Source organism: Macrotis lagotis, chromosome X (genome assembly GCF_037893015.1).
Source record: "Macrotis lagotis isolate mMagLag1 chromosome X, bilby.v1.9.chrom.fasta, whole genome shotgun sequence".
Taxonomy (NCBI): Eukaryota; Metazoa; Chordata; class Mammalia; order Peramelemorphia; family Peramelidae; genus Macrotis; species Macrotis lagotis.
The window spans coordinates 396,199,363-396,226,522 of NC_133666.1; the positions used below are offsets into that span (position 1 = coordinate 396,199,363).

Consider the following 27,160-nt stretch of genomic DNA (forward strand, 5'->3'; position numbering starts at 1 on the left):
TTACCTTTCCTTCCTTCCTATATTCACAATTATCAAGTGACAGCATCATGCTCATCTTATAAAAAAGGTTTCAATTTCATAATCTCCCTCTCATTGTATTTCTGACCAAAGTTAACCATTCATTTTAAACTTCTGGTGAGTCCATTCTCCTCACTTTCCTCCTTATCCCTGTAAGTCAAACTGTAGCTTTCTACAGCCTACAATCCTCAACCTGAGGGACAAACTGAGTACATCATTCTATAATGACACCAGATTGCCAACCACCAAAGAAAACTCATCCACCTTTTTCTATTGTTGACTGTATTTTAATAATTAAATGTATGCTTCCTTTCAAAAATATGTAATAAATCTCAAACTACAGAGTCCCTCCTTAATTCTTTGCACAACACTATCCCTATAGCCAAATAGTTTCTGAAGAAGCTAAGTGACAGCCAATAAATAATAGCTATCATTTATAAAGCATATTAAAGATTTGGAAAAATTTGTGTAAATTATCTCTTTTGAGCTCCAGTGCAAGCTTATAAGTTAAAAATTTCAAGTATCATTGCCATTTATAGATGAGGAAACTGAAGCTCAAAGAGCTTAAGTGACTTCCCAAGATAAGAAACCTAATTTCAGAGGTAGAATTCTGAGCCCAGTGTATCCTGGCTCCATACCCAGTACTCTTTCCATATCACATTACTTTTTAGATTACTGACCATAATTCCAATTCTCTGCAGACCCATGTAGGCAGGGATGAGGTATGGCTATCAACTTTCACACTGAATAACATTACTGAAAATAAAACAAAGAAATAATAAACCCTTTCTAAAAGTGAGTCTTGTAGTCTTTTGACCAAAACTTTCCTGACCTCATGAAGATCATCAATTCAGGCCTTAAGGAGTCATGGGCCCAAAGGACACAGGTTGTCAACATTTTCTCAATTCTGAAAATAGACCTACCACTATCAAGTGATAAAGAAAAATTTACAGTCTAATTCCCAAAAGTTGGGCAGATACAGTACCTAGTGGGTTAGGAGGGTTGTGGATCAAACATAAAATGAAAACTAATTAATAACTTCAACCACATTTCCCACCTAACCTAACCATACCTTCTGCTGCACAAAATTTCTTAATCCTGACACTCTAGATAGAAGGAACACTAACATCACCAGAGTTGCCACTGCTACAGAACTTTCATATATTTGAGAAATAGTAGTTGGAAGTGGCACACACACTTAAGAACCAACACTACTGTTCATGAAGTGAACAATGACCACTCACTGGACATTCGTGCTCCCACATCCAGCATTTTGCTCTGTGCTTTCAAACCCTAGGCTGAGTTCCCTAGCAACACCTCCTGGCCTTTGCTCCTGTTCTCTTGGATGGACTTCTATGGTAATTTAACTTTTTAATCCCAAATGGAACCCTGAAATCCTGTTCAACATTCTCATGGGTACCATGGACATAGCCATACTCATTCGAACACACAGCAAGCACAAGCCTGAAAACACAGCAAAATTCAGAGAGCTACTGAGTAGCATGATTTTGTGGGCAAACTTCTTCAATCTAGATTCTCTGAAAAGAGAAGCTATCAGGAAAAAAGCTATTAGAAAGAAGGTAAAGCACCATGCAGACATGAGTCAAAACTTCAATGGCAAACTTGCTGTGTCAAGATGCCTGCTCCAAGCAAACAAAAGAGAAACCTCACTTTAATGGCATTTTTCTGTAAATTGTAAAGCATCACAACATTTAGCATGTAGTTTTTGCCAAGAAACCGTATAGCCTGAAATGTGATTAAAGAACACAAGTTACTCATCTGTTTCATTATGGAAAATAAATAGTGGGCTATTAATACTTCAAATTAAAGTATTATACTAATAAATTCTCATCACAAATGTAATTTTTCCCTAATGTTAAGTTCATAAGTAAAATTAATATGAAATATGCTTTTCCTGCATTAGGAAGTATTGAAACAATGGGACATAAACATGTATTTTAAAAAATCACATTTTAAATAAAATAACTTCAAACCCACAGTTAAAGAATCTGCAGTTATCTTTAAAAATCTGAAGCAATTTCAAAATGAGATCTACTATATGAAAAGTGAAAATGAAAATGCTAAAAATTACAAAATTGTAATTTTTTTCCTATTACATGCTGAATCACTGCTATGCTATAAACTCAGGCTGTTTCCTTTGAGCTAAAAATTTTGATTTATTAGTTCATAACATCATATTAAACAACATAATAACAATAAAACACGTATATAGATATCTTTCAATAGACATGGGGACATAGACATATAAAAAAAATCACATTTTAAATAAAATAATTTCAAACTCAAAGTTAAAGAATCTGAAGTTCTTAACTTTAAAAGTTTGAAGCAATTTCAAAATGAGATTATATGAAAAGTGAAAATCAAAATGCTAAAAATAACAAAATTGTAATTTTTTTCCCTATTACATGCTAAATCGGTGCTATGCTAATAAACTCAGGTTGTTTCCTTTGAACTAAAAATTCTGATTTATTAGTCCAAAACTATCATATTAACAATATAATAACAATAAGATGTGTATATAGATATCTTTCAATAACATCCTCAGATTAACATATATCTCATCGATATTATATACCAGGATCATAAGAAGGTGGAGGTGGTGGTGGAAGTTTGCCACCCTCTTTAAGTGCCTGATCAAGTCCTTTAGCTGCCCTTATGGTGGCAATGAATTCTTCATGTTTTCTTCTCCAGTTAGACTGCTTCTTTGGAGGTTCTGGCTAGAAAGAAATTTTTCAAAAAATAATAACAAAATTAATTTTTGCACAATAAAATGAAAATAGGTGGTAATTTCATTTTACTTTAAACACTGTCTAATTCAAAGGTTTTCATAGGTTATGGGGGAGGGGGGAACTTTAAGGAGAGCATTATATAGCAAGCGTCCAAAAAAGTCTCAAGAGTTTTAAGCTCATTCTAATCATTTAAAACTCAATATGTTAAGATTTGTGAAACATTCTGAATATATATCTGAAATTATGGTAACCTTCTATACAATCCTACATTCATAAAAGAATATAAGGCACAATTACTGTATTTTATATATCTAATAAGACTGTAATTGAGAAAGTTAAAAATATTATTTCCCTGAAAGTTCAATAACTAGAATAAAATATTACATGTGTTTTTACAAACATATATATTCATATACATAGAGAGACAGCTAATGTCATTGTATTTGGTTTTGAACTTTTTTCAAAATTAAAAGGCAAGGTCTTTGAAAAAGTTTGGATCATTTCAATAAACAACCTTGTAAACTAATAAAAATTTTTTTTAAAACATAGACTTTTGCTCAAGTCACATTCTGCTCCTAAATTCATTCCATACTATTTAACGATGTTGCTTTAACGAATCATTTAATGCTTTCTCAGTTGAAGAGGGCACCTGTACATAAGCAACTGTATTTCACTTTCATGGGTTTTAAGGAATCAATTTACTCTAAAAGGTGAAACTGCTGGCTTAGTATTTCTGGACAGAAGACTATATACTTAATGGTATTTTAATTTGCCTCCAGATCAAGAAATATTTAGAAAAAGTTTAACTAGAAAGTGGTAGAAAACTGGGTATTATATACTCCTCTTCCTACACATGCTTCTATCAGAAGTGGGAAGCATGCTTTATCATCTGTTCTCTGGAATAATGGCTGGTTATTGCACGGATCAGATTTCTTAATTCATAAAAAGTTGTTTTTCTTTACAATGTTATTGTACACATAGTTTTGATTCTACTCACTTCATTCTGTGTAAGTCTATATAACTCCTCAAATTTGCTTGAAACTATCCCTTTTATTATTCTTTATGGCAAAACAGTATTCCATTACATTTATATAACAAATGATGGACACACTCTTAATTTTGAGTTCTCTGCTACAACAAATAAAGTTGGTTTAATTAATTTTTTTACACGTGGGTCTTTTCTCTCTTTCTGTGATCTCCATGGATACATGCCCAGTATTAAAATAGCAAAGTAAGAAGGCAGGCACAATTTAGTAATTTCCAAGTTCAAAATCCAAATATTTTTAGAGAAAGATTGGATCACTTCACATCTCCAACAAAACTGAAAAAATGTAACTGACTTCCTATAACTCCTCTGATAATATGTCAATTTTCTCTGTCTATATGGTGTAAGTCAGTTGATTAATATGCATTTCTCTAATTATTAGTGATTTAATTTTCTTCTCATGCTTTCTTCCATTGAGAATTGCTCTTTTACTATAATGGATAATATTAAGAAATATTGTTTTTTTTAATAAGTGGTTTATTTTTTTTCTTGGCTTTTGCAAGGCAGTGGGGTTAAATGACTTGCCCAAAGTCACACAGCTAGGAAATTATTAAGTGTCTAAGCTGAACAAAGATTTTTCCTTAGTTAACTATTTCTCTTCTAATTTTTACTGCATTCATTGTGCTTGTGCAAAACATTCTCAATTTTATATAATCAAAACTGTCCATTTTATCTCTGTTATGCTCTTTCTCATGTCTGGTTATGCACTCTTCCCCTGACTCCAAATAAAAAAAAAATTCATTTGCTTCTAATCAATGTGACTTTTCATATATAAATCAAGTACTCCAACATTTCAGTTTATCTGATCTAATCAAGGGGCAGATAAAGTGGCACAGATATCTTCTATGACACAAATATGATCTTGATATTTAAATCAGGGAGAAACAAAACAGAAAATTACAATGGGGCAGAACCAAGATGGCAACAGGAAGAGTCTCTTAGGTGCTCTTGGCTATAATATTTCAAAAATCCTAAAAGTATTACTCTAAATTTTCGGGAGACAGAACCCACAGAGGGATCCAGTGAGACAAGGTAACCTGGAAAATAGCAGAAAGGCTCCACTCCATGGGGTTAGAGGGGCAGCCCGCCAAAGTGAAGGAATTTCAGCCTCATGCAGACAGCCCCAGGGTGCCTAGGAGCGTGGCTCATGGTAGTGGGGGCAGTTTCCTGACCTACACCCTGGGGAGCCCCAGGCACAACTTGTACATCAGAGGGGGACCTCTGCCAGAGTGAGCTAGCGCATGAAGCCCAGCCCTCAGGGCACTCAGCAAGCAGAGGAGGCCCTGGCAGCCCAGATCCAGGAAAAGAAAACGGGCTGACCCAGTAAGCAGGAGCCCCCAGGCAACTAAGCCTTGAGTGCTCAGCCTACCAAAAGTAAGGGAGTGGAGAGAGATTTCTGAGGTCTATCCTCTGTACCTGGAACAGAAGTCTGGGGCTCTGACCACATTCAGATCCTGATTGCAGTCTAGGCCTCCCCATAGAACAGCAGGGCCTCCCCCACCTCAGCCCCATAGCAGAGGGGTATGTTTGTGCTCATTCACAGACCAGGAAGGAAGACAGAGCCTCACACACTGAGATCCATGTGTGTGTGTGGGGGGGGGGGGGGAGGCATCCCAATAATACTAAGCTCAGGAAGCACCCCAAAACCTGGCACAGACTGGGGAAAGGAGTAAATAGAGAAAAAAAGAGGAAGACCATTGAGAAATACATTGTCTATGATCCCAAGAAGGATCAAAATACTCAATCTGAAGATGAAGAAGTAAAAACTCCTGCATCTAAAAGACCCCAAGAAAAACAGAAAGAGGGCTAAGGCTATGATAGAGCTCAAAAAAGATTTTGAAAATCAAGTAAGGCAGATAGAAGAAAAATTAGGAAAAGAAATGATATGCAGGAAAAACATGAAAAAGAAGTCAGCAGTTTAGCCAAGGAGATCCAAAAAAATGCTGAAGAAACTAACATGTTATAAACCAGTATAAGTCAAATGGATAAAACAGTTCTAAAAGTTATTGAGAAGAATGTTTTAAAAAAGCAGAATTGGCCAGATAGAAAAGGAGATAAGAAAGCTCTCTGAGGAAAACAAATCCTTCAGATGTAGAATGGAGCTAAAGGAAGCTGTTGACCTTTGCAAGAAGTCAAGACAAAATACTTTAACACCAAAAGAATGAAAAATTAGAAGAAAATGTGAAACATCTCACTGAAAAAACAACTGATCTGGAAAAAAAATTCAGGAAAGATAATTTAAAAATTATTGGGATACCTAAAAGTCATGATCAGGAAAAGAGCCTTGACCTCATTTTTAAAGAGTTCCTACAGGAAAATTGCCCAGATATCCTAGAAGCAGAGGGCAAAATAGAAATGGAGAGAATCCACCAATCTCCCCTGGAAAGAGATCCAAAAAAAACCCCAGGAATATTATAGCCAAGTTCTAGAACTCTCAAGTCAAACAGGAAATATTACAAGCAGCCAGAAGGACATAATTCAAATATTGTGGAGCTACAGTCAGGATCACACAGGACTTATCAGCAACTACAATAAGGGCTCATAGGGCCTGGAATATAATATTCCAGAAGGCAAAAGATCTCGGCATGCAACTGAGAATCAACTACCCAGCAAAACTGAACATCCTCTTCCGGGGAAAAGATGGACTTTCAATGAACCAGGGGAATTTCAATTGTTCCTGTTAAAACAACCAGAGCTGAACAGAAAGTTTTGATCTTCAAATACAGGACTCGGTGAAGCATAGAGAGTGGAGGAGAAGGGTAAAACATGAGGGACTTAAAGATGATGAACTGCATGTATTCCTGTATAAAAAAATGATACTAATAATACTCATATGAACCTTCTCATTTAATAGAGCAGGTAGAAGGAGCTTTTGTAGATGCACAGAAGAGAGCTGAATTTGAAGACATAATGTATAAATGGAGTCAATGGCTAAAAGGGAAATGTAATGGGAGTAAGAGAAAGGAGAGGTGGAATGGCTAAGATATTTCATATAATAAGATTTTTTTATTATTGCAATGAGCTATTGCAATGATATGAAAGGGGGGGAAGGCGAGGGGGAATGAGGGAACCTTTACTCTCATCAGAGGTGTCTCGCAGAGGAAACAGCATATGTACTCAATGGGGTATAGACATCTAGAGTAAAAAGGAGAGGAGGACGGAGAAGGGGGGGAATGTGAGCGATGGAGGAGAGGGTGGACCATGGGGGAAAGTGGTTACATATAACACATTTTCTTTTTTACTTCTTGCAAAGGGCTGGAATTGGATGACCTGTCCATGACCACGGGTCCAGGTGGTTGCTGGGCCTAAGGGGAGGTATGTGGGCTTGGGGCCTTGATTGGTCTGCTGCATCACTCAGCTACCCGACAGCACATTTAAGAGGGACAGAGTGAAAGGAGAAAGAAAATATAGTATTATGGTAGTGGGGAGGTATGAATGGAGAGAGTTGCGATCAGCAATGGAAACAGTGGAAAACTATGGAAGTAGCTTTTGTGATGGACTTATAAAGATTTCTATTAAAAAGGCTAAAATGCACAAAAATGATAACTCTTTTTCTTAATATGGTTAATAGTATCTATCTAAAGTCAAGGTCAAGAATTATTTGTGAAAGAGAAATTCCAAATCTAGGTTTCTTAATATGAGGTCACGAACTTGATTTGTAAAGTATTTGGACAACTGTTTCAATAGAATCTTTTTCCTTTATAATTTTATACAATTTATTTCATGCATTTAAATACTTTCTGAAAGGAAACTATGGGGTTCACCAGACAGCCAAAAGAATTCACAATACAAAAAAAGATTAAGATACCCTATTCCAACAAGACCAAGGATAGTTCTTACAGCATTTGTATTCAATCTAGTGTTGAAAATTCTAGATAAAGTAGTTAAACAAGTAATTATCCATTACTGAACAAAATTAAGCTTTTCATATCAGATATAATGGTCTCTTTGGAGTCATAAAAATCTTAAAATTTCATTTTTGCATAGTTTACTCTCAGGACAATCTGTTGTATAAAATGCAACAATAAGTATATCTAGTCAGGATTTTCTTCTTTGAGAGCTCATAGCTTGTTAAATTTCTTGTGAAATTAGGCTATGTGAAATTCCTCTTTCATAGTTGTCATCTGGGTATTTTTTTCAAAAATTTTATTAACATTCATCCATTTCATCTACATTGTCCATTTTGTTAGCATAAATCATTTTTGAGAATATTTTTCTTTAATAAGTGAATTACTTATTTTTACTCTAACAATTTGGCTTTCTTCTTTTCAAAAATGTTACTTAATCAAATGTTACTTAATCAGTGTTTCTTAATCAAAATCCTTTTACCAAAACAATAATACATTTGTTTTTATCTTTCCTAATGCCTTTGGATTTTGAAATTTTCTGTACTGTTTCACTATTGATTCTCTAGTTTTTTAAATGTCTAATCTATTCATCTGTTCTTTGCCTTTTATGATAAAAATGTTTAAAAATAAATTTTCCAAAAGGCTTACATCTCAAGTTTACCCTATGCTATCTCATTATGGGTATTTCTTTGATGACATTATCTCTTGTTTCTGTAATGACTTCTGTGAATCATCAATTTTATAATATTCAATTATTTAATTCAAATCAATTTTAATCTTTTTTACCAAAAGGTCTTTTATTTAATATGGCTTGTTAATATCTTAACTTGATTGTGATCATTAAAGAATGTATTTAATATATCTGCCTCTCTGCATTTGTTAGCAAGATTTTTAATACCCTAATTTATGATTAATTTTGGTAAAGATACCATTCATAGATAAGAAACATGTATACTTCATTTTATTCCCATTCAGAAATCACATTTCTATCCTATGTAATTTTTCTAAAGGTCTATTCAACTGCTTTCTTGTTTAGTATGAAAGTTATATCTAAGTTTGAAAGAAGTATATGGAAGTTCCCAATTCTTATACTTTATTAAGTAATACTCTCTTTAGACTTTTTCTTTAGTTATTTAAATGCTGTCATTCAATAGATATGCATTAAGTATTGATATTAATTTTTTGTTTATGGTGATGTTAAATATAAGTTTCCTTGTTTATCTCTTTCTTTTAATCATAAATATTTTTAATATGCTTTAACAATGATTACTACCTGAGTTAAATTGAAGCACTGTACCACTCCAGCTTTTTAGTTTTCCATGAACATGTCTAAAATGTTTTCAGTTAGCCATATATTATTACTATATTCTACTTTCCATGAGTTATTTCTTCTTTATGGTTTTATGATTCACGTCAACTGACATCAAGAATGATAATTTAAAATTGTTTTATGTCCCTCTATTTTGCCTTACTTTTAACCTCTCCACATATCATCTTTCATTCCATTCTTCACCAAAAAGGGGATAAGAATATTCTCAACAATAACCAATACTCAACCACTGCACTTTTCCCCTTTCTCTTCTCCTTGAGCAGATACCAATCACAAGGTTTGTCATTTTTTTAATCCTGACTTTGCAATCAATCAACCAAAATTAGACTTTGTTTTACCTGTCACTGATTTCTCCACTTAAGTAACTGAGGCAGCTAGACATTAAAGACAGTGCAGAGGCTCGAGTCAAGAAAACCTAAGTTCAAATTCAGCTTTAGAAAATTAACTGTGTGACTTTAGGTAAAGCACTTAACCTCTGTGCTTTAATTCACTGGAGATGGAAATTGCAACAAAGTCAGTATCTTTACCAAGAAAAATCCATGAACAGTACTGAAGTGCTGTCACAGACTCAGAAACAACTGGACAACAACCTAAGTACCAAATCCCTTCTCCCTGTTCTCAACTGTTTCCCAAGTGGAAATGGGCATTTTCTACAAAAACTTTTCTGGGTGTGTTCAACCCTTCTCTTCAGATAAAGGGTTCAGTGTTGTACACTTTTCCCATTCTTACTTCCAAGTTTAAATGGGTTTTCTGGAGTATTTCAATTATTTATAATATTAAGTTCCAAACTTCCTTCCCAATCCTCTCTCACTCACATATTCCTTTTATCTTCCCTTTTCTTTCTTATCTATTCTTTTAAATTTAAGATCATAGAAATAGGACAAACTCAACCCAGGTTTTGTTTCTATTATTCTTTCTATAATTCCTGAATCAATAAGGGTTCTGATGGGAAACTTGTTTCGTTTCCATCTATTAAAAGGTAATACATACCCATCATATAGTCCCTTCCAGGTGCAAGAATATATTTACCTTACTAGGTTTCTCTTTTTGCTCCTGTGTTTTACATCTCAAAGATTATATTCAGTTCTGGTCTTTTCATCAGAAATTCTTGTAAGTCCTTATGTTATTCTTCTCTTGTTCATTCTTCCCTTGTTGAAGCAGTTTTTCTGATTTAATTTTTGGTAAGACTTTTGTAATATTCTTTTCCAAGTCATCCTTTTCATTACAGTGGTAGCTGTCAAGTTATGTGATCCTGATTGTGAATCTTCAGTGTGTTGAGTTCTTTCTGCTTTCTTAAAATATTTTTTTCTTAAACCCTTTTTTATGGGTTTCTTTCAGGACGTAATAAGTGGATTATTCTCATTTTTACATTACTATTTGGTTCTAATATGCCTGGGAAATTTTCATTCTGATTTATTAAAATATGGTGACTAGGCTTTTTTTTTAGATGTTGGTTATCTTTGAAGACAATGCTTCTTAGATTATTTTTTTACCTAATTTCTCAGTCTGTTGTTTTTGAGAGGATTTGCCCCATTTTCTTTGATTTCATTCCCATATTTCCAATTATCTGATAGAGTCAATGATATCTGTTTGGTCCATTTTAACCATTTATCCTCCTTTCAGTTCTTTCTTTTAGTGTCTTAGTTCATTTAAATATCCTTCAGAGCTTTTAAAAAAGCTCTGAAAAATTTTAATAGACCTTCAGGCCATGACATTCCTTTCTCCAGGTTCTGTTCATAGAGATTATTGAGTTTCTCTCTTCTAGACTTGCTTGCTGAATTTCCTTGTAGCCACAAAATGCCTTTATCATCAGTATCTTCTTTAGTTTATTCATATTTACAGCTTTACTTTCCAAATTTGGATTTTTTTAATGATTTTTCCTGCATATTTGGAAAGGGACTAGGCTCAATATCAGTAATGTCTGGGTTCCTGCCACTGGCCTTCCCTTCTGCTGGTGTCTACTGTGCACAAAGTACTAGAGCAGGCCCTATGCTTGCTTTGTCACCTGGCTACAAAACACTGACCTCTTTAAGGCCATCAGAGCTGACTCATATCAATTTGCCACAAACTTTTCAAGCCTCTAGAGCAGGTATATCCAACCTGCAGCCCACCCACTTCAATTCAAACAACTTCCACGCGCGTATGTTGAGGTGCTGTATTTTTTATAGTGCTGCATATAATGCATTGTTGAATCTACAGTAGTGTTTGTTGGTGGTGTGGATTGCATTTTAAACATGAATGAGTATTCCTCGATAGATTTTTGTTGGGTGAGGCAGCACATAAGAAATAAAAGGTTGGACGGACATCACTACTCTAGAGTATATAAACTTATTACTGACCATTTGATAGCAATTTTGCTAGCTAACCTACCCTGAAGTCTTCTCACTGAGATCTTTGTGTCTAGGGTGTAGAAGCAGAAGCTTCCTGGCTAGAACACTCCAAAGTTTTTGGAAGTCAGAAAGCCTCCATACACTTCACCTGAATTAGTGCCAACACTGTTCCTTTTGTTAGAGCTCATATTTAATGCCTTCAAAATTCTGGATGTCTCCTCTTGCCAGCTTTAAGTTAGATGAATGCACTGACTGTAGCATCTTTCTTTTTTTCTTCATTACTATTAGGCTAGTCAACTCTTCATATATCTTTTTCATGGCGTACATGTGGGAACTGAGTTAGTCAGTTTCTATTCACTCTGTAATCTTAACTCAAAATATCTAGTATAAACTCAGAGCATATTTTTCACATCCCAGAAAAAAGGCAGTTTCATTATTTGCCATTTAATTCTTCCCAAGATAAAATGAATGTAACTACACTAGAAAAGTAAAAAGTTTTGGAGGAAATTTCACTTCTTCCCAAGACAGAACAATAGGTATACTTTTCAGAGATAAATCTAAAATATGGTTTTCCATTAAAAATCATTCACCAAACACTGTATTTAGAAATCCCATATATGTTCATATAAAAATTTACATGACCAGTGTAGTCCTGGATACACACTTTGGGAAGTACACTCTTTCTGTGCAAGTATTATTCCAAACCTTACATATTTACCCGAGGTTTAAGTGGTTTTACTGTTGGAATATCAGTTCCTTCAGCCCTTTGCCTGCTTGAATCAAAGGTCTTTCGTTTTTTAGTAGCAGTTTTCTGACAAATTGGTCCATGTTTTTTCTGTTAAAGAAAAGAATACAATGCTTGATTTCCTTTTCAATAGGGAAAAATATAAACTCTCAAATATAAAATCTCAAAGTGAGTGTATTTATAGTAACCACGAAAGCAGAGTGTTAAAATAAGATAGTAATGAACAATAATGCATGAATATATTTTAATATATAACCCCCTATTTAATCATTCTTATTACTACTAATAAAAAACAAATACATTGCATTTTTCTCATTTAATCTCCTATGTTCTTAACATATTAAGTTCCCACAGATCACAGTATTTTTTGCAATTGATATTTGTCCTTACATTCACCCTATTGCATGTACCACTAATATAAATTGCTTTGACACCTTCCACTGTAATTCTTTCTGCTCAAATTCTTAGTCCTATGTTTTCAAAGATATTCAATGAATAAAATTAAAGTCGGAATAAAAATAATTATTACATTCTTACTGAGACCTGCAAAAAGAAAAAGTATAGACTTCTTTTAGCCAGTTTAGTTGTCTATAATCAAAAAAGGGCTATCAAAGGTCTAGCATGGTAATTTGGACATAACGGGTTGAAATAATGAAGTGTTCTAATCTTTTCAGAATTAGAGAATTTCAGGGTAAGATTTTAAACTCTATCTGTAGCATGAATATATACAAAATCACTGACAAATGGTCAAGTCCACATTATGTTTAGATCGTTCTCACTACTAGGAAAAACCTGTTCAACCTAATTTCTATTCATTGGGTCTCCCCCCTCTGGGATCAAATAAATAAGTCAAAGGATCATATGATTTTGAAGAACTTAGAAATTAGCTAGCTTAATGGCTTGAATTTTCCAAAATGACAAATTCAACAGGCAGCAAATAGAAGATAAGAACTCAGTCTGACTTCAAATTCAGTGTCCTTTCCATTTAAATCAAGTTGCCCCTCTTCCAAATAAGAAAGCTTGAAATATTTTAAGATAGTGAGTAATCATGCCTCTCTTGGGTTTTGTTTTTGTTAGGGCAAAATATCTGTAGTTCAGCTCGAAATGTCAACTGACTAGCTGCATGACTCAGGTTCATTGTTGTTCTTCCTTGCTTCAAAAAAGTAAGGCAGAAAAAGGCTAAGTGTCAATACAACTTTAAAGGGATGACTACCTGCACTGAAAAATTATCAGAGCCATACTCAACTCTACTCCTTCTTCCACGATTTCAGTAATCTACTACTGCTGAAAACATCACCCCCCCCTCCATTTTTCAAAACTGCTGCTATTCCAGTTATCTTTACTATTCTATTAAATGTTTAGGATGAGAAAGAGAACCCTGGGAAGAACTACACGAAATAAAATAAACATTACCTCGACCATCACAACCAAAGTTTTCTGGCAGATATTTGTCCTTGTTTATATTTCTCCTAATTTTAATGTTTTTCTTCCAAGTCCAAGAGAGAATGTTTTTTTAAAGTAGTTTTACCAAAATTCACTTTACTTTGGAAACTATTTAAAATGCTAAATAGGACAGCTTACTGAGTGATTAGCTCCTAAAACAGGACTTTAAGATAACACTTACTTCAGAGTTTTAAATGGCATAATTTAATAAAATAGGTCTTTTGTTTTCATCCTTGTAAAGATGGCCAGAATAATAAAACCACTTCTCAAAGTTATTTAAGTCTGAAACAGAATACTTAATTTTTGTAATTGCAAAAAACAAAGAGAGCAGAGAAAGGATTTCAAAAGAAATGAAACTGATCAATACCAGCAATATTTTCTCAAAATGATTTCATTAGGGGGCAGCTAAGTGGTACAGTGGATAGAGCACCAGCCCTGGAGTCAGAAGGACTCGAGTTCAAATCCGGCCTCAGACACTTTCTAATTGCCTAGCTGAGTGAACTGGCAAATCACTATAAACCCCACTGCCTTAAATAAATGAATAAATTAAGAAAATAAAAAATTATTTCATTGTAAAATAGTTGAATTTTATTGTTATTTTCTTCTCCCTTTCGTGAAAAGGCTCTTCTCCCCTTTCTTCTCTCTCAAGTTACCTACCATGCTCACTCCATTCTTCTTACACTAGAATTCTATACTGCTCTTATAGAATCTTGGTCTCTACTAGTTCTCAACTAACTGCTTTAAGAAATATTTATTCATCGCTTAACATTTTCACTTTAATAGGGAACTCCTGAATATTACTCAAGACACAAAAGGTATGAAGCCGTAATAGAAGATGGAAGAAATAAGGCTAATTGGTATTAAGTAGTCCTTTCCAACAACCCATCAAATCACACAATGGAGGCAGTTCCATATAAAGATGGTATAATACTTCAGTGAATTCATGATCTTATCAACACAGATATTCCCTTTAACAATGTGGATTACAACACATTGCTGACTAGTAAATGCAGAGACAAATAATCAATGTACTCACTAAGGCAACTGGAAAGAAGGTTCTTCCACAGATTTTACATGGTAACAATTCCCCAATTTGCACTACACTTCCGTTTTCTAAAAGAAAAAAGATCAATGAATAATTTTCAATTTTTCTTAGCTCACAAATTAAATCATTTATGCCTAAATCTTATTTATTACTAAAGAGTTAGACAATATGTATTTAAATTAATGGAGCTCTGTGAAAATCTTTTCTTCCTCTTTTTAAAATTCTAAACCCTATATATAAGTTAATGTTCCTTGCAATGTATAATATCAAATTACAGTGATTTAATCATTCAGAACAAATATGAAAAATTCATAAGAATCAAGGACTAAACAATTATAGACAACATCAAATATCTGAGGAGTTTACCTGCCAAGACAAATCCAGGTACTGAATAAATATAATTACAAAACGTTATTCATACAAATAAAATCAGATCTAAAAAATCAGGAAAAATGTCAGTTGCTCAATGGTAGGGCAATTAAATATAATGACAATTTTATCTAAATTAATCTACTTATTCAGTGCCATACAAATCAAAGTACCCAAAAAATTATTTTATAGAGCTAGAAAATAAAATAAAATAATAAAATTTATCTGGAAGACCAAAAGATCAAATGAAAAACAAATGCAAAGGAAAGTGGCCTAATCATAACAGCTCTAAAACTATATTATAAAACAGCAACTATCAAAAGTATTTCATATTTCATAGCTAAAAAAGAGGGGAGGCTCAGTGGAATAGGTTAGGTTCACAAGACAAGTTTAGTAAATAACTGCACTACTCTAGTGTTGATTAAACACAAAGACTTCAGCTTCTTGGCTAAGAGCTCACCATTTGAGAAAAACTGCTAAGAAAACTGGAAAACAGTATGGCAGAAACTAGGTATGGACTAACATCTTAAAATATACAAAGGTAAGGTCAAAGTGGGTATAAGGTTTAGGCATAAAGGATGATATCATGAAGCCAGTGAGAAGGGCAAAGGAATCATTTATCTGTCAGATCTATGGAGAGAAAAATTTATAACCAAAGAAAAGAAAAACATTATGAAATACAAAATGAATAATTTCAATTACATTAAATTGAAAAGGTTTTGCACAAATAAAACCAACACAAAGAAAATTAAAAGGAAATTAGAAAGCTGGGAAACAATTTTTACAGCCAGTGTTTCTAATAAAAGTCTCTTTTCTAAAATATAGAGAGAACTGAGTCAAATTTATAAGGATATAAGTTATTCACTGAATTGATAAATGGTCAAAGAATATTAACAGGCAGTTTTCAGATGAAGAAATTAAATTATCCAGTCATTTGAAAAAACGCTCTGGGTCGATATTAGAGAAAAGCAAATTAAAACAATTCTGAGGTATCACCTCATAACTATCAGATTGGCTAATGTGACAGAAAAGGGAAATGATAAATATTGGAGGTAACATGGGAAAACTGGGACACCACTGAATTGTTGATGGAGTTGTGAACAGGTCCAACCATTCTGGAGAGCAATTTGAAATTATGCCCAAAGAACATTCAAACTGTGCATACTCTGATCAAACAATACCATTGCTACATCTAAATTCCAAAGAGATCACAAAACTAAAAAAAGATCACCATGTACAAGAATATTAATAGTAGCATTTTTGTAGTGGCAAAAAAAAAATGGAAAATGAGGAAATGCCCATCCATTGGAGAGCAGTTGAACAAGTTGTGGATTTAACATAATGGAATTCTGTTGTGTTATAAAAAATGATGAGCAGTCAGAAAAACCTGGCAAGACTTACATTAACTGATGTTGAGTGAAGTAAACAGAACCAGGAGAGCATTGTACACCTTAACAGCAACACTGTACAATGTTAGACTTAACTCGTCTCAGCAATACAAGAAAAGACAATTCTAAAAGACCTGCAATGGAAAATACCATCCACTATCCAAAGAAAGAAACACTGAATTTGAATACAGATTAAAGCATATTTTCACCTTTTAAAATTTGTTTTTTGCTTTTTCTTTCTCATGGTTTTTCCCATGACTCTTCTTTCACATAGTAACTAATATCAAAATATGTGTAACATGATTGTACATGTAGTGCTTGCTGACCAGGGGTAGGGAAAGATAAAAGGGGAGGGAACTACAAAAATGAATGTTGATCATACAACATTTCTGGAGAGAAATTTGGAACTTTGCCCAAAGGGCAACAAAAATGTGCATACCCTTTGATCAAGCAATACCACTAGGTCTATACCCTGAAAAGATGAAGAAAAAGGGTAAAAACATCACTTGTACAAAAATATTCACAGAGGCCCTGCTTGTGATGGCAAAGAATTGGAAATCCAGTAAATGTCCTCCAATTGGGGAATGGCTTAGCAAACTGTGGTATATGTATGTCATGGAACACTATTGTTCTATTAGAAACCAGGAGGGACGGGAATTCAGGGAAGCCCGGAGGGATTTGCATGAACTAATGCTGAGTGAGACAAGCAGAACCAGAAAAACTGTACAACCTAACAGCAACACAAAGTGATGATCAACCTTGATGGACTTGCTCATTCCATCAGTGCAACAATCAGGGACAATTTGGGACTTTCTGCAATGGAGAATACCATCTGTATCCAGATAAAGAACCATGGAATTTGAACAAAGACCAGGGACTATTACCTTAAATTTAGAAAAAAAAAACTGGTATCTTATTGTCTCATCTTGCTATCTCTTATACTTTGTTTCCTCCTTAAGGATATCATTTCTCTCTCATCACACTCAATTTGGATTTAGAAAAAAAAACTGGTATCTTATTGTCTCATCTTGCTATCTCTTATACTTTGTTTCCTCCTTAAGGATATGATTTCTCTCTCATCACACTCAATTTGGATCAATGTATACCATGGAAACAATGTAAAGAATAACAGACTGCCTTCTGTGTATGTGAGGAGAGAAGGAAGATTGGGGGGAAAATTGTAAAACACAAAATAAATAAAATCTTTAATAAAGAAAAAAACAAAAAAAAATGAATGTTGAAAAATCACTTTTACATACAAATGGAAATAGATTTCTCTAAACATAATTTTCTTCAATTTATATTAACCTAAGATTATCTTTTAAAATAGAAATACCAAGGACTTCTATATTCTCCATGTCACATATTTCAGGTACTAACCTAACCCCAATTTTTAAAAGAAATTAAATTGAACTATGAAACAAGTTAACCTTTTCAGAACACCATGCTCTCTAGGATATTTTTTTAAGTACTCTAGAGAACGCTAAAAGCAGTTTTCAAAAGTACTTAACTTAAAAATAAAAGTTCTGGAATTGAAAATAGGATACTATAATGTATATTTTAAGTCCGGTATTTTGACTTAAAGATAAATCAAAATGCATTTACAATTATTTTATCATCACAAAAATAACATTAAAAAAATCTGATGGATTACTTCACAGCTGTCTTCACTTTCTCAGAAAAGAATCTACTATGTATTATGCATTTAAGTTACTCAAATTTTATTATTTGTTATTCAATCTACTGTTAACTATAAAAATATTGCTCATTATATCTTAGAACTATAGTATCTGACCATATAACCTAACTTTAGTCCTAAATAATTTATTTTTTAATCTGACATTCTATAAAAGGTTAAAATGAAAAATTATTCTCATGAATAATTTAATGTGTACTCATTAACAATTTTTTCTTGGCTAATGTTACAATAAAGTTTAAAAAATAGTTGATTATTGGGGCAGCTAGGTGGCAAAAGTGGATAGAACATTGAGCCTGGAATCAGGAGGAGCTGAGTTCAAATCCAGCTTCAGACAGTTAATAAAAACCTAGTTGGGTGGGTGACCTTGCAAGTCACTCAACCCCAATGCCTTGCAAAAGAAAAAAATAATTACAAAATAATTGATTAATAAAGTAACACTAATTATAATTTCAGTTACATTTTAAATAAAAATAAAACTATATAATACAAAATATAAATAAAAACAAAACCATGACTCATTTAAGGCACTTAACAATTTCCCACAAATCACGGAAAACCAAATAAGAGCCACTAACCTACATTCAAAAACAGTAAACAAAGAACTAATTTCCATCAGTATCCTATTTTTTTAGTGGTATATCTATCACAAAAACCTGAGGCTAATTAGAGCAAAAGTTAACCAACAAAATACAAAAGCCAGGTAAGCTCTTCTGGTTCTTCCTTCTCTGATAGCAGAAGCTAGGCTATTTAGGGAGAACAACTTCAGCTACCTTCTCCATTAACAATCCAGAAAGCTGAGGCTACTGATTGCTTTCTCTTGAGATAGAACTGAGGGGCTATAATGTCAGTACAATGATGACCAATAAAAAAGAACTTGTCCTATAATCTCTTAAGCTTGGTTATGAAAAATTTATCCTAACCACATCATTGATGCTGTGGGGAACCAATAAGTTAGCAACATTACAACCTGAGTAATAGGTTTCTTGAAATCATATTTAAAGGTGTAAAGGAAAATACTATCTAAAAGCTTTAAAAATTCTATTCTAGTCAAAAGATATGCAAAAGCAATTTACAGATGAGGAAATCAAAGCAATCCACAGTCATATGAAAAATTGATTTAAATCATTACTTATTAGAGAAATGCAAATTAAAGTATCTCTGAGATACCACCTCACACCTCTCAGACTGACCAATACAACCAGAAAATACAACGATCAATGTTGGAAGAGATGTGGGAAATCTGACACTAATACATTGTTGGTGGAGCTGTGAACTCATCCATCCTTTCTGGAGAAATTTGTAATTATACCTAAAGGGCAATAAAAATAATGATAAATAATAAATAATAAAATAATAACAAATAAATAATAAAAAGGACATATCCTTTGATCCAGCATTACCACTACTGGGTCTATATGCTGAAGAGTTTATGGAAAAGGGTAAAAATATTCATAGCAGCCCTGTTTGTGGTGGCAAAGAATTGGAAATTGGGTAAATGCCCTTCAATTTGGGAATGACTTAAACTGTGATAGATGTATGTCATGGAACACTATAGTTCTATTAAAAACCAGGAAGGATGGGAATCCAAGGAAGCCTGGAAGGATTTGCATGAACTCATGCTGAGCAAGATGAACAGAACCAGAAAATCATTGTATACCCTAACATCAACATGGGAGTGATGACCAACGTTAATAGACTTCCTCATTCCAGGGACAATATTGGGGTATCTGCGATGAAGAATACCATCTGTATCCAGAGAAAGAATTGTGAAGCTTGAACAAAGGCCAAAGACTATTACCTTTAATTAGGAAAAAAACTGTTATCTTATTATGTAATTTTGCTATCTCTTATACTTTATTTTTCTTCCTTAAGGATATGATTTCTCTCTCAACACATTCAACTTAGATCAATGTATATCATGGAAACAATGTAAAGACTAACAGGCTGCCTTCGGTGGGGGGGGAGGAAGATTGGGGAGAAAATTATAAAACTCAAAATAAATAAAATCTTAAAGAAAAAAATTATAACCTACACTTAAAGAAAAAAATAAAAAGCTTAAAATAAAGGATAGCTGGGCATGGTGGTATACACCTGCAATTCCTTCTACCAGGGAAGATGAGGCTGGCACCTCTTGAGTTCAAGAGTTCTAAACCGCATTGGGCTAAGTCATACATAGAGTATCCATACTACATTCAGAGGCCACCAGGTTGTTAAAGAGAATTAAACTTGACCCAGTTCTGAAAGAGCTAAGAAGAAAAAGAAGAGGAAAGGGAAAGAAATGAAATAACACTAAGGACACTAAGCATTAACTACTTCCATGGAAGGAGTTGCCTACAGGCAACAACAGAGAACTGTGGTGCCAACACAAGAGGACATTTTGATATCATATAATTAGCCTTGCAACTCAGATCTCTGATAATTAGTTCAGGGTTATAATGCCTCTTTACAACTCATAAATCTACAGAAAAGGACAAGTTCAAAGGTAGAAAGGAATGGACAGACTGGGGTTATATATCTGCAAGACTGAGAATACGGGCAATCCCTCTGAAAAACTCAGCTACATCAAAAGAATTCTGGGAAGATGGCAGTGTAAGTCAGAAAACTTGAGACTCTCCAAATTTTCCTCCCCACCCCCGCAAAAAAAAACCTAATACCTCACCTCAGAAATCTGCAGAACAGAAGAAAATAAAAATCAGGAAAAGTAGTTTTCCTCTTAAGACAATATGAGATGACAAGACAATATGAGATGACAGGAATCAACCTTGAGGACTGATGTCAAGAAATCTAAACACCTCCAGGGCAACTTCAGGGAAACAATAAACAACATCTGGAGGCAACTGGATTCTGAATTCAGAGATAGCTTCAGCCTCAGGAACTTTCACCTGATGGACAGTGTGGCAGTTGGAAGACTGAATAAAGAAAAGGACTGTCAAAGGACACCAGGCATAGCTAAACTGACCAAACAGGTCCAGGACTGCTGATGTGAGGAAGATGGAGCTAGTACACATCTGATGAGTGGGGTAGCAGAGAGAGAGGGGGGACTCTACTCTAGCAGAGAGGACAGCTGCAATTTGCAGCAAATGGAGGAACAACAAGGCTGGGGGAACCAGTCATGCCTTAAGGGTTGAGGAGTGCTCAAGTTTAGGCTCTGGGGCAGAGCTCAGAAAATAAAAGGGAAAAAAACATCTGATTCCCCACATTCTAGGACTAGAACCTGAATATCAATAATAAGCTGTTATAAAAATTAAAATAAATAAGCAAAAAAAGAAAGAACTTAACCATAGATAGCTACCATGAAAAGAAGATCTGAGTTCATATTCAAAGGCAGATAGTGGAGCTTAAGAATTAATTTCTTTTTCAAAAAGAACTGCCCATTAAAATCAATTAAGAGAGAATGAAAAAAATCAGAGGAAAAGATTAAGAGCAATCCAAGAAAATCTAGAAAATTGTGAAAACAAAGTCAATCAAGTTGAGAAAGAGAATCAAAAACTTAAAGAAGAAAATAATTCCTTGAACACTAGAATTGGGCAAGGTCTTTATAAGGGAAGCAAAGGACTTTATGAAATACCAAAAAATAATAAAACAAAATCAAAAGAATGAAAAATTAGAAGAGAATGTGAAACATTAGCAAAAGAACTTATCTGAATAACAGATCAAGGAAGGACAATATAAGAACAGTGGGACTATCTGAAAATTGCAATAAAAAAAAATCTTGAGATAATATTATAAGAAATTATTAAGGAAAACTGCCCTGAAGTTCTAGAACAAGAGGGCAGAGCAGAAACAGAAAAAAAAATTACTGATTATACCTAAAAGAGATCCCAGGAAGAAAACTTACAGGAATATCATAGCCAAGTTTCAAAATTCCCAAGGAAGAAATATTTTAAGCAACAAGAATAAAAATAAATGAAATAAATATTGTGGAGATACAATTAGGGTTATACAGACACAACAGCTACTACTTTGAAAAACTGTGAGTGAGGGTGGGGGGAGAAGATAAGGAAGCTCTTAGAGGGTGAGTAGATTAAGGCATAAGAAGGCAAGATGAGGGCAGAAATAAATTAGGAAAGCAAGGAAGGATAGGGTAAATAGGATGAGAAGAACAATGAGGAGAAATAAGATGAAGGGGAAATCTACAAAAGAAATAATTATAACTTACAATGTAAAGGGATAAATTTACCCATAAAACAGAAATGGATAGCAGAATGAATTCAAAATTTGAATTCAACAAGTGTCACTTTTGGAAAACCACAATAAAAATAGGAGATACACACAGATAAAATAAAAACTAGAGTAGAATTCACTATATAAAAAAAGGTAGAAATCATGATCTCAAGTTAAAACTAAAACAGATTTAATTTAAAAAGAAAAATAAGTAAATAACACTATGTCACTAATATTATTCAATATTGCTTAGGTTTTATTTCTCAAATTTTGTCAAATTTATAACAATGAATCATTCCCCAATTGATAAATGATCAAGAGATATTAATAGAATTTTTAATGAAGAAATGAAAATTATATATAATCAAATGAAAAAAATGCTCTAAATCACTACTAATTAGAGAAACTTAACTAAAAGAAAACCTTTGAGATCTACAAGATAAGCTAAAATGACACAAGCCCTGCAACTGGGGAATGGCTAAGCTGTGTATATAAGATTGTGGATCTATAAAGAGAGATATTACCCACTTCTAGAGAAAGAATTGATAAATCAAAATATGTGTGGTATGGTCTTTCATATATTCATATGTATACATATGTGTTTTAGATATGTATGTGTATATATTTGCATTTAATTCTAGTCTTCTTAGGATAAAGGGTAGGGAAAAGGGGAAAAAATAAAATAAAAAGTTCACAGCAGAGAACAATAATAAAAAACTTAAGAACAGAAAACTGAATGTTTACTTACATAGGTTTTATCAAAATGAAAATTTGTTTTATAATGAATATTCTTATGCGTTGCATGCATAAAGTTTTTTCTTTTGTCCTTTTGTAATTAAGTTTAAAATGAATTTTAAAATAAAAAAAACAACTAAATTCCAATAGTAATAAAGATGAAACATGGATGGTTGGGATCAGAGAGGATCAGCAGGGGCACAAAAACTAATCACTTCAATAAAATTATAATATTTCAGAGCTAGAAGGTATCAAAGAAGTTATGTAATCTAAGCATATAATTTTTCAAGTGAAGTACATGAGGCTCCCAATAATACTATTATTATTTTGCCCAAGGTTACATGGCCAGTTGGTGAAAGCACCAACTAAAACTTGACTGAAATTCAGGTTTCCCAACTCTAAAATAAAGATATCTTTCCATTGTACTGTGCTTCCTCTGCTCCTAAACTCCTCACTGAAAAATTACTGATTCAATTTTCTTTCCCAGGATAAAAGTCTAACTACTGATACAGAGGGAATGTCGTAGGTAAATTATTCATAGCAGCATATCTCAAATAATATTTCAGATGGAGAAATACTCAAGAGATACATATATATACATATATAAGTCCTTTGTGTTACTGTCCTAATTCTTTCTGGCTCAACTGACAATTCAGAAGGGACTAGAAGTCTAACTTAACTACAAATAACAATACATTATTGTGGAAAAGAACCAATACCTAGATAATCACAATTATTAATATTCTAGGAAATTTAATGTATCTGGCTGTAATTCTTTGAGGGCATAAGTACTTATATATTTATGCTTAGTATTTATTCATTCCCCAGATTTGTCTGGCTACTAGTCTCCCTCAGAAATAGTCTTCTCCAAGTTTTCTAAGAAGAATTGTTCAATGAGAATATCAGTCATTTCTATAAGACAACCCAACAGTCTCTTTTTCTATTGGTCACTCATTAAAGGCTATCTATTATTTTTTAATCCTAAAATATAGGAGAGGACTAAGCATGTATACATACCTAATGTGTCATAGTACTAAAAGCTTTTTATAAACATTATTTCATTTCATCCTTCCAACAAGCCTTAGAGGTAAGTAGTATTACTATCATCCCCACTGTACAGTTGAAGAAACTCGGATAAACAGTGATTTTTTTCCCCCAGGTTCAAATCGCTAATAAACAAATGCCTGAGGTCAGTTTTGAATTTTATTCTTCATGGCTCTGCCAGGTCCAGGTCTCTATCCACTGTGCCACCAGCTAGGGTATCTTAAAGTCTAAATCTTCATTGTCTATAGTCTCACAAGAAAACAGCTGGAAGCAGCATCTTTTACAGATAATTTAACAAAAATACCATCCAAACTTATCTTTGAAAAAAATTAAGTCATACAATTATTTGGCATCATCTTTCAAATCCAATTTTCAAAGTAAAAGAAAAAGCCAATGAGTATCAAAATAGGTATACTTTTATGTATACAAACCATAAAAGTGACATTTACTTTATAGTTTTCTGTTACAAAGTTCTTTACATACAATATCTCATGCAATAATACATTAAGGATTCATTAAGTATTATCATAGGTACATGATGAGCATGATTCTGATTACAGTTGAATAAAGTGAGATTAAGTTATTTTCCCAAAGTCCTAGAGCTAATAAGAAGTAGATAACTGAACCCAAGTTTTCCAAATCTAATTGTTAAGAAATAAGGGTACTGTGCTTATAGAAAGAGATTAAGGGGGGCCGCTAGGTGGCACAGTGAATAGAGCACCGGCCCTGGAGTGGGGAGTACCTGAGTTCAAACCCAGTCTCAGACACTTAATAATTACCTAGCTGTGTGGCCTTGGGCAAGCCACTTAACCCCATTTGCCTTGCAAAAACCTAAAAAAAATAATAATAATAAAGAGATAAAAAAAATAAAGGTGATTAACAATCCCTAGCCCTATTTTATAGACATTGAACAAGGTAAGTGATCTGCCGATGAAACCACATCAAAAAAGAATGTAGAACTTGATAGCTATATCCTAATGTATTCCTCCTAATCACAAATGGAATTTGGTTTTAAAAGAACACACTATTTAGCTTTTAATATCTTCAGAATGATCTGTAAAGGTTATTGTTTATATTAAACATTTATCTGGCAGACTGAATAAAAAAAATAAGTTGCTAGATTTAATGGAAAAAAATTGATCTTGGAAGAGAAATAACCCTGCAGCATCATTCACATCATCACATAAGAGATTTTAGTTGCCCTTTGGCACATGAGTATTCATGAGGAAAAGTCATTTTGCTCTCCACCTCACACTATAAAATTTCCCTTCCGCACGTGAGGCACTGCCAAAGCCCAGTCCTCAAATCCAGCCCAAGCCCCACAAGTGAGGCTGGGCCAGGCCAACGCGAGGACGCGAAGGGGGCCGGGCCCTGGCAGGGCAGGAGTGCCCGGTGCCACATTCAGCTGCGCGGGCCACAGCTCCTGTTCTTCCGCGAGCCCTCCCTCCACTAAAGGGGGAAGAGTTAGGATACGTGAATCCGCGGAGCAGGGGGCAGGAAGGGAAGCGGGCCGAGGGCCCAAGCCGGCGCCGGCCGTCATCCGGGGGGAGCGGGGGAGGGCGCCGGGCGGGGGGCTCCGGCCGCGCCCCGGCCCGGCGAGAAGCACGAGGGGGACACGCCCCGCGGCGGCGGCCGGAGCGAGACAATGGGCGTCCTCGGGGCGCAGCGCGCGGGGAGGGGGAGGGGGAGACGTGAGGCGAGGAGCCCCGAGAAGCCCCCGCCGGCCCGGGGGGAGCGGGGGAGGGCGCCCCGCCGGCCCGCTCCGCCGCGCCCAGGCCCCCCCGCCTCGGGCCCCCCGGGGCCCCGCTGTGCCCGGCCCCTCGCTCACCTCCCTGCCCCTCCATGGCGTCCCGGGCTCCGGCTGGGGCGCTGCGGCGCCTCCCGCCACCGCCGCTCCTGGGCACCGCCGCCGCCCCGGCTCCTGCTGTAGCAACGCGGCCGCCGCCTCCCACCCGCTAACATCCCCCGCTCCCATTGGCTCAGGACTTCCTCCGGGAGGAGGGACGGGGGCTTGGGCTTGGGAGAGGGCGGCGGCGGGGGAGGGGCGAGGAGGGGCGGCGCCCCGGGCCGCTCCGCTCCCCTCCCCCTCCGCCGCGGGCGCGGGTGGGCTTCCGCTGTGGTTCCACTTCTGCTGGTGGCCTCCACACCCCACCGCCCCCCGGGGCAGCTGCCCACCCCTCCCCCAGGAGCCCTGCACCCCCCACGCCTTTGTCTCCCCCTCCTCTTTCTGGAGAGCCCCGCACACCCACACCTTTGCTCACCCCGGGCTCACACCTGCTCGCCAGAGATTTCTGTTACCTCCCTGGGTTTGGACCACATAGGCCGCCTCCTTCCGCCTCCTCCATCCACCCAGAAAAAGTCAAAGACCCCCTGCACCTTACGTTTTGCCTTCAATCTCCTAGTCTGCCCAAAGCCAAAAACAAAAGAGCGTATCTTAAATACTTAAAACGATTTCTTTTTACAAGATGGGGGTTTTTATCTTGGTAATGACTAGTCTGTCTCCACCCCATCCTTCCCCAACCCCCCCTCGGAGATCCAGGCAAGTGAACCAGACCAAGGCCCGGTGATCAGGAGTGGAATTAGCCTAGATGGGCAAGGATCCAGGACTCCTGATTCCTCCCATTTCTAAAGGCAACCCATACCAAGGTTCTCCTTTGCTCACATCCCTCTCTGAATTAGCCAGTGCCCTCTCTTCCCTTAAAATGCTTTTAGACTGTAGTCTTGGAGTCCATCTCTGAGGTTATGCTGAGATTGATCTAGACGCCGGTGAAGCGCTAGCTTTAGGCCTTTCCTGCACATATTTGTCACTGATCTTTTCCAGTAAGGGGACATCGGCATCCTCAGACTACAAATATCCTCAAGGCAGCAACAGAACCCTGCCCGGAGGACCTCAAAGCCTGGACACAGAGCTGGCTGTAACTGAAAAGGCTTAATACAAAAGGTTCATCCCTGGCAGGTCCTAGGATCTAGAATTTGATTCCTTTAGTCAACTCTCTCATTTTAGAGAAGCAGAAATAGACTCTTATGGTTAGTGACTTAAGCAAGGTCGCATTCAGTAGGTGGTCAACTGCAAAGGCATTTTTTCCATTCAGAATCACATGGGGATTTTTGTTGTTTAGTTGTGTCAGTCAAGTCTGACTCCATTTAGGGTTTTCATGGTAAAGGTATTAGAATGATTTGTCATTTCTTTCTCCAGTTCATTTTACA

General features: G+C 35.5%; 1 protein-coding gene across 2 annotated transcripts in view; it reads right to left on the bottom strand.

The window, feature by feature from the left end:
• The window catches only part of ZC2HC1A (zinc finger C2HC-type containing 1A), a 60,968-nt gene extending 35,075 nt beyond the window's left edge, over positions 1 to 25,893 (bottom strand). The window contains exons 1-4 of one of the 2 annotated variants that reach the window (XM_074207322.1): positions 25,782 to 25,893; positions 14,546 to 14,622; positions 12,040 to 12,156; positions 2,615 to 2,756 (exon numbers count right to left, since the gene is read on the bottom strand). In XM_074207322.1, coding sequence (XP_074063423.1) covers positions 2,615 to 2,756; positions 12,040 to 12,156; positions 14,546 to 14,622; positions 25,782 to 25,797 — 352 coding nt within the window. In that variant the 5' untranslated portion in view covers positions 25,798 to 25,893. The remainder of the gene's footprint in view (positions 1 to 2,614; positions 2,757 to 12,039; positions 12,157 to 14,545; positions 14,623 to 25,781) is intronic. The other variant, XM_074207323.1, reaches the window with a different exon arrangement.
• Between the last annotated feature and the right edge of the window lie 1,267 nt (positions 25,894 to 27,160).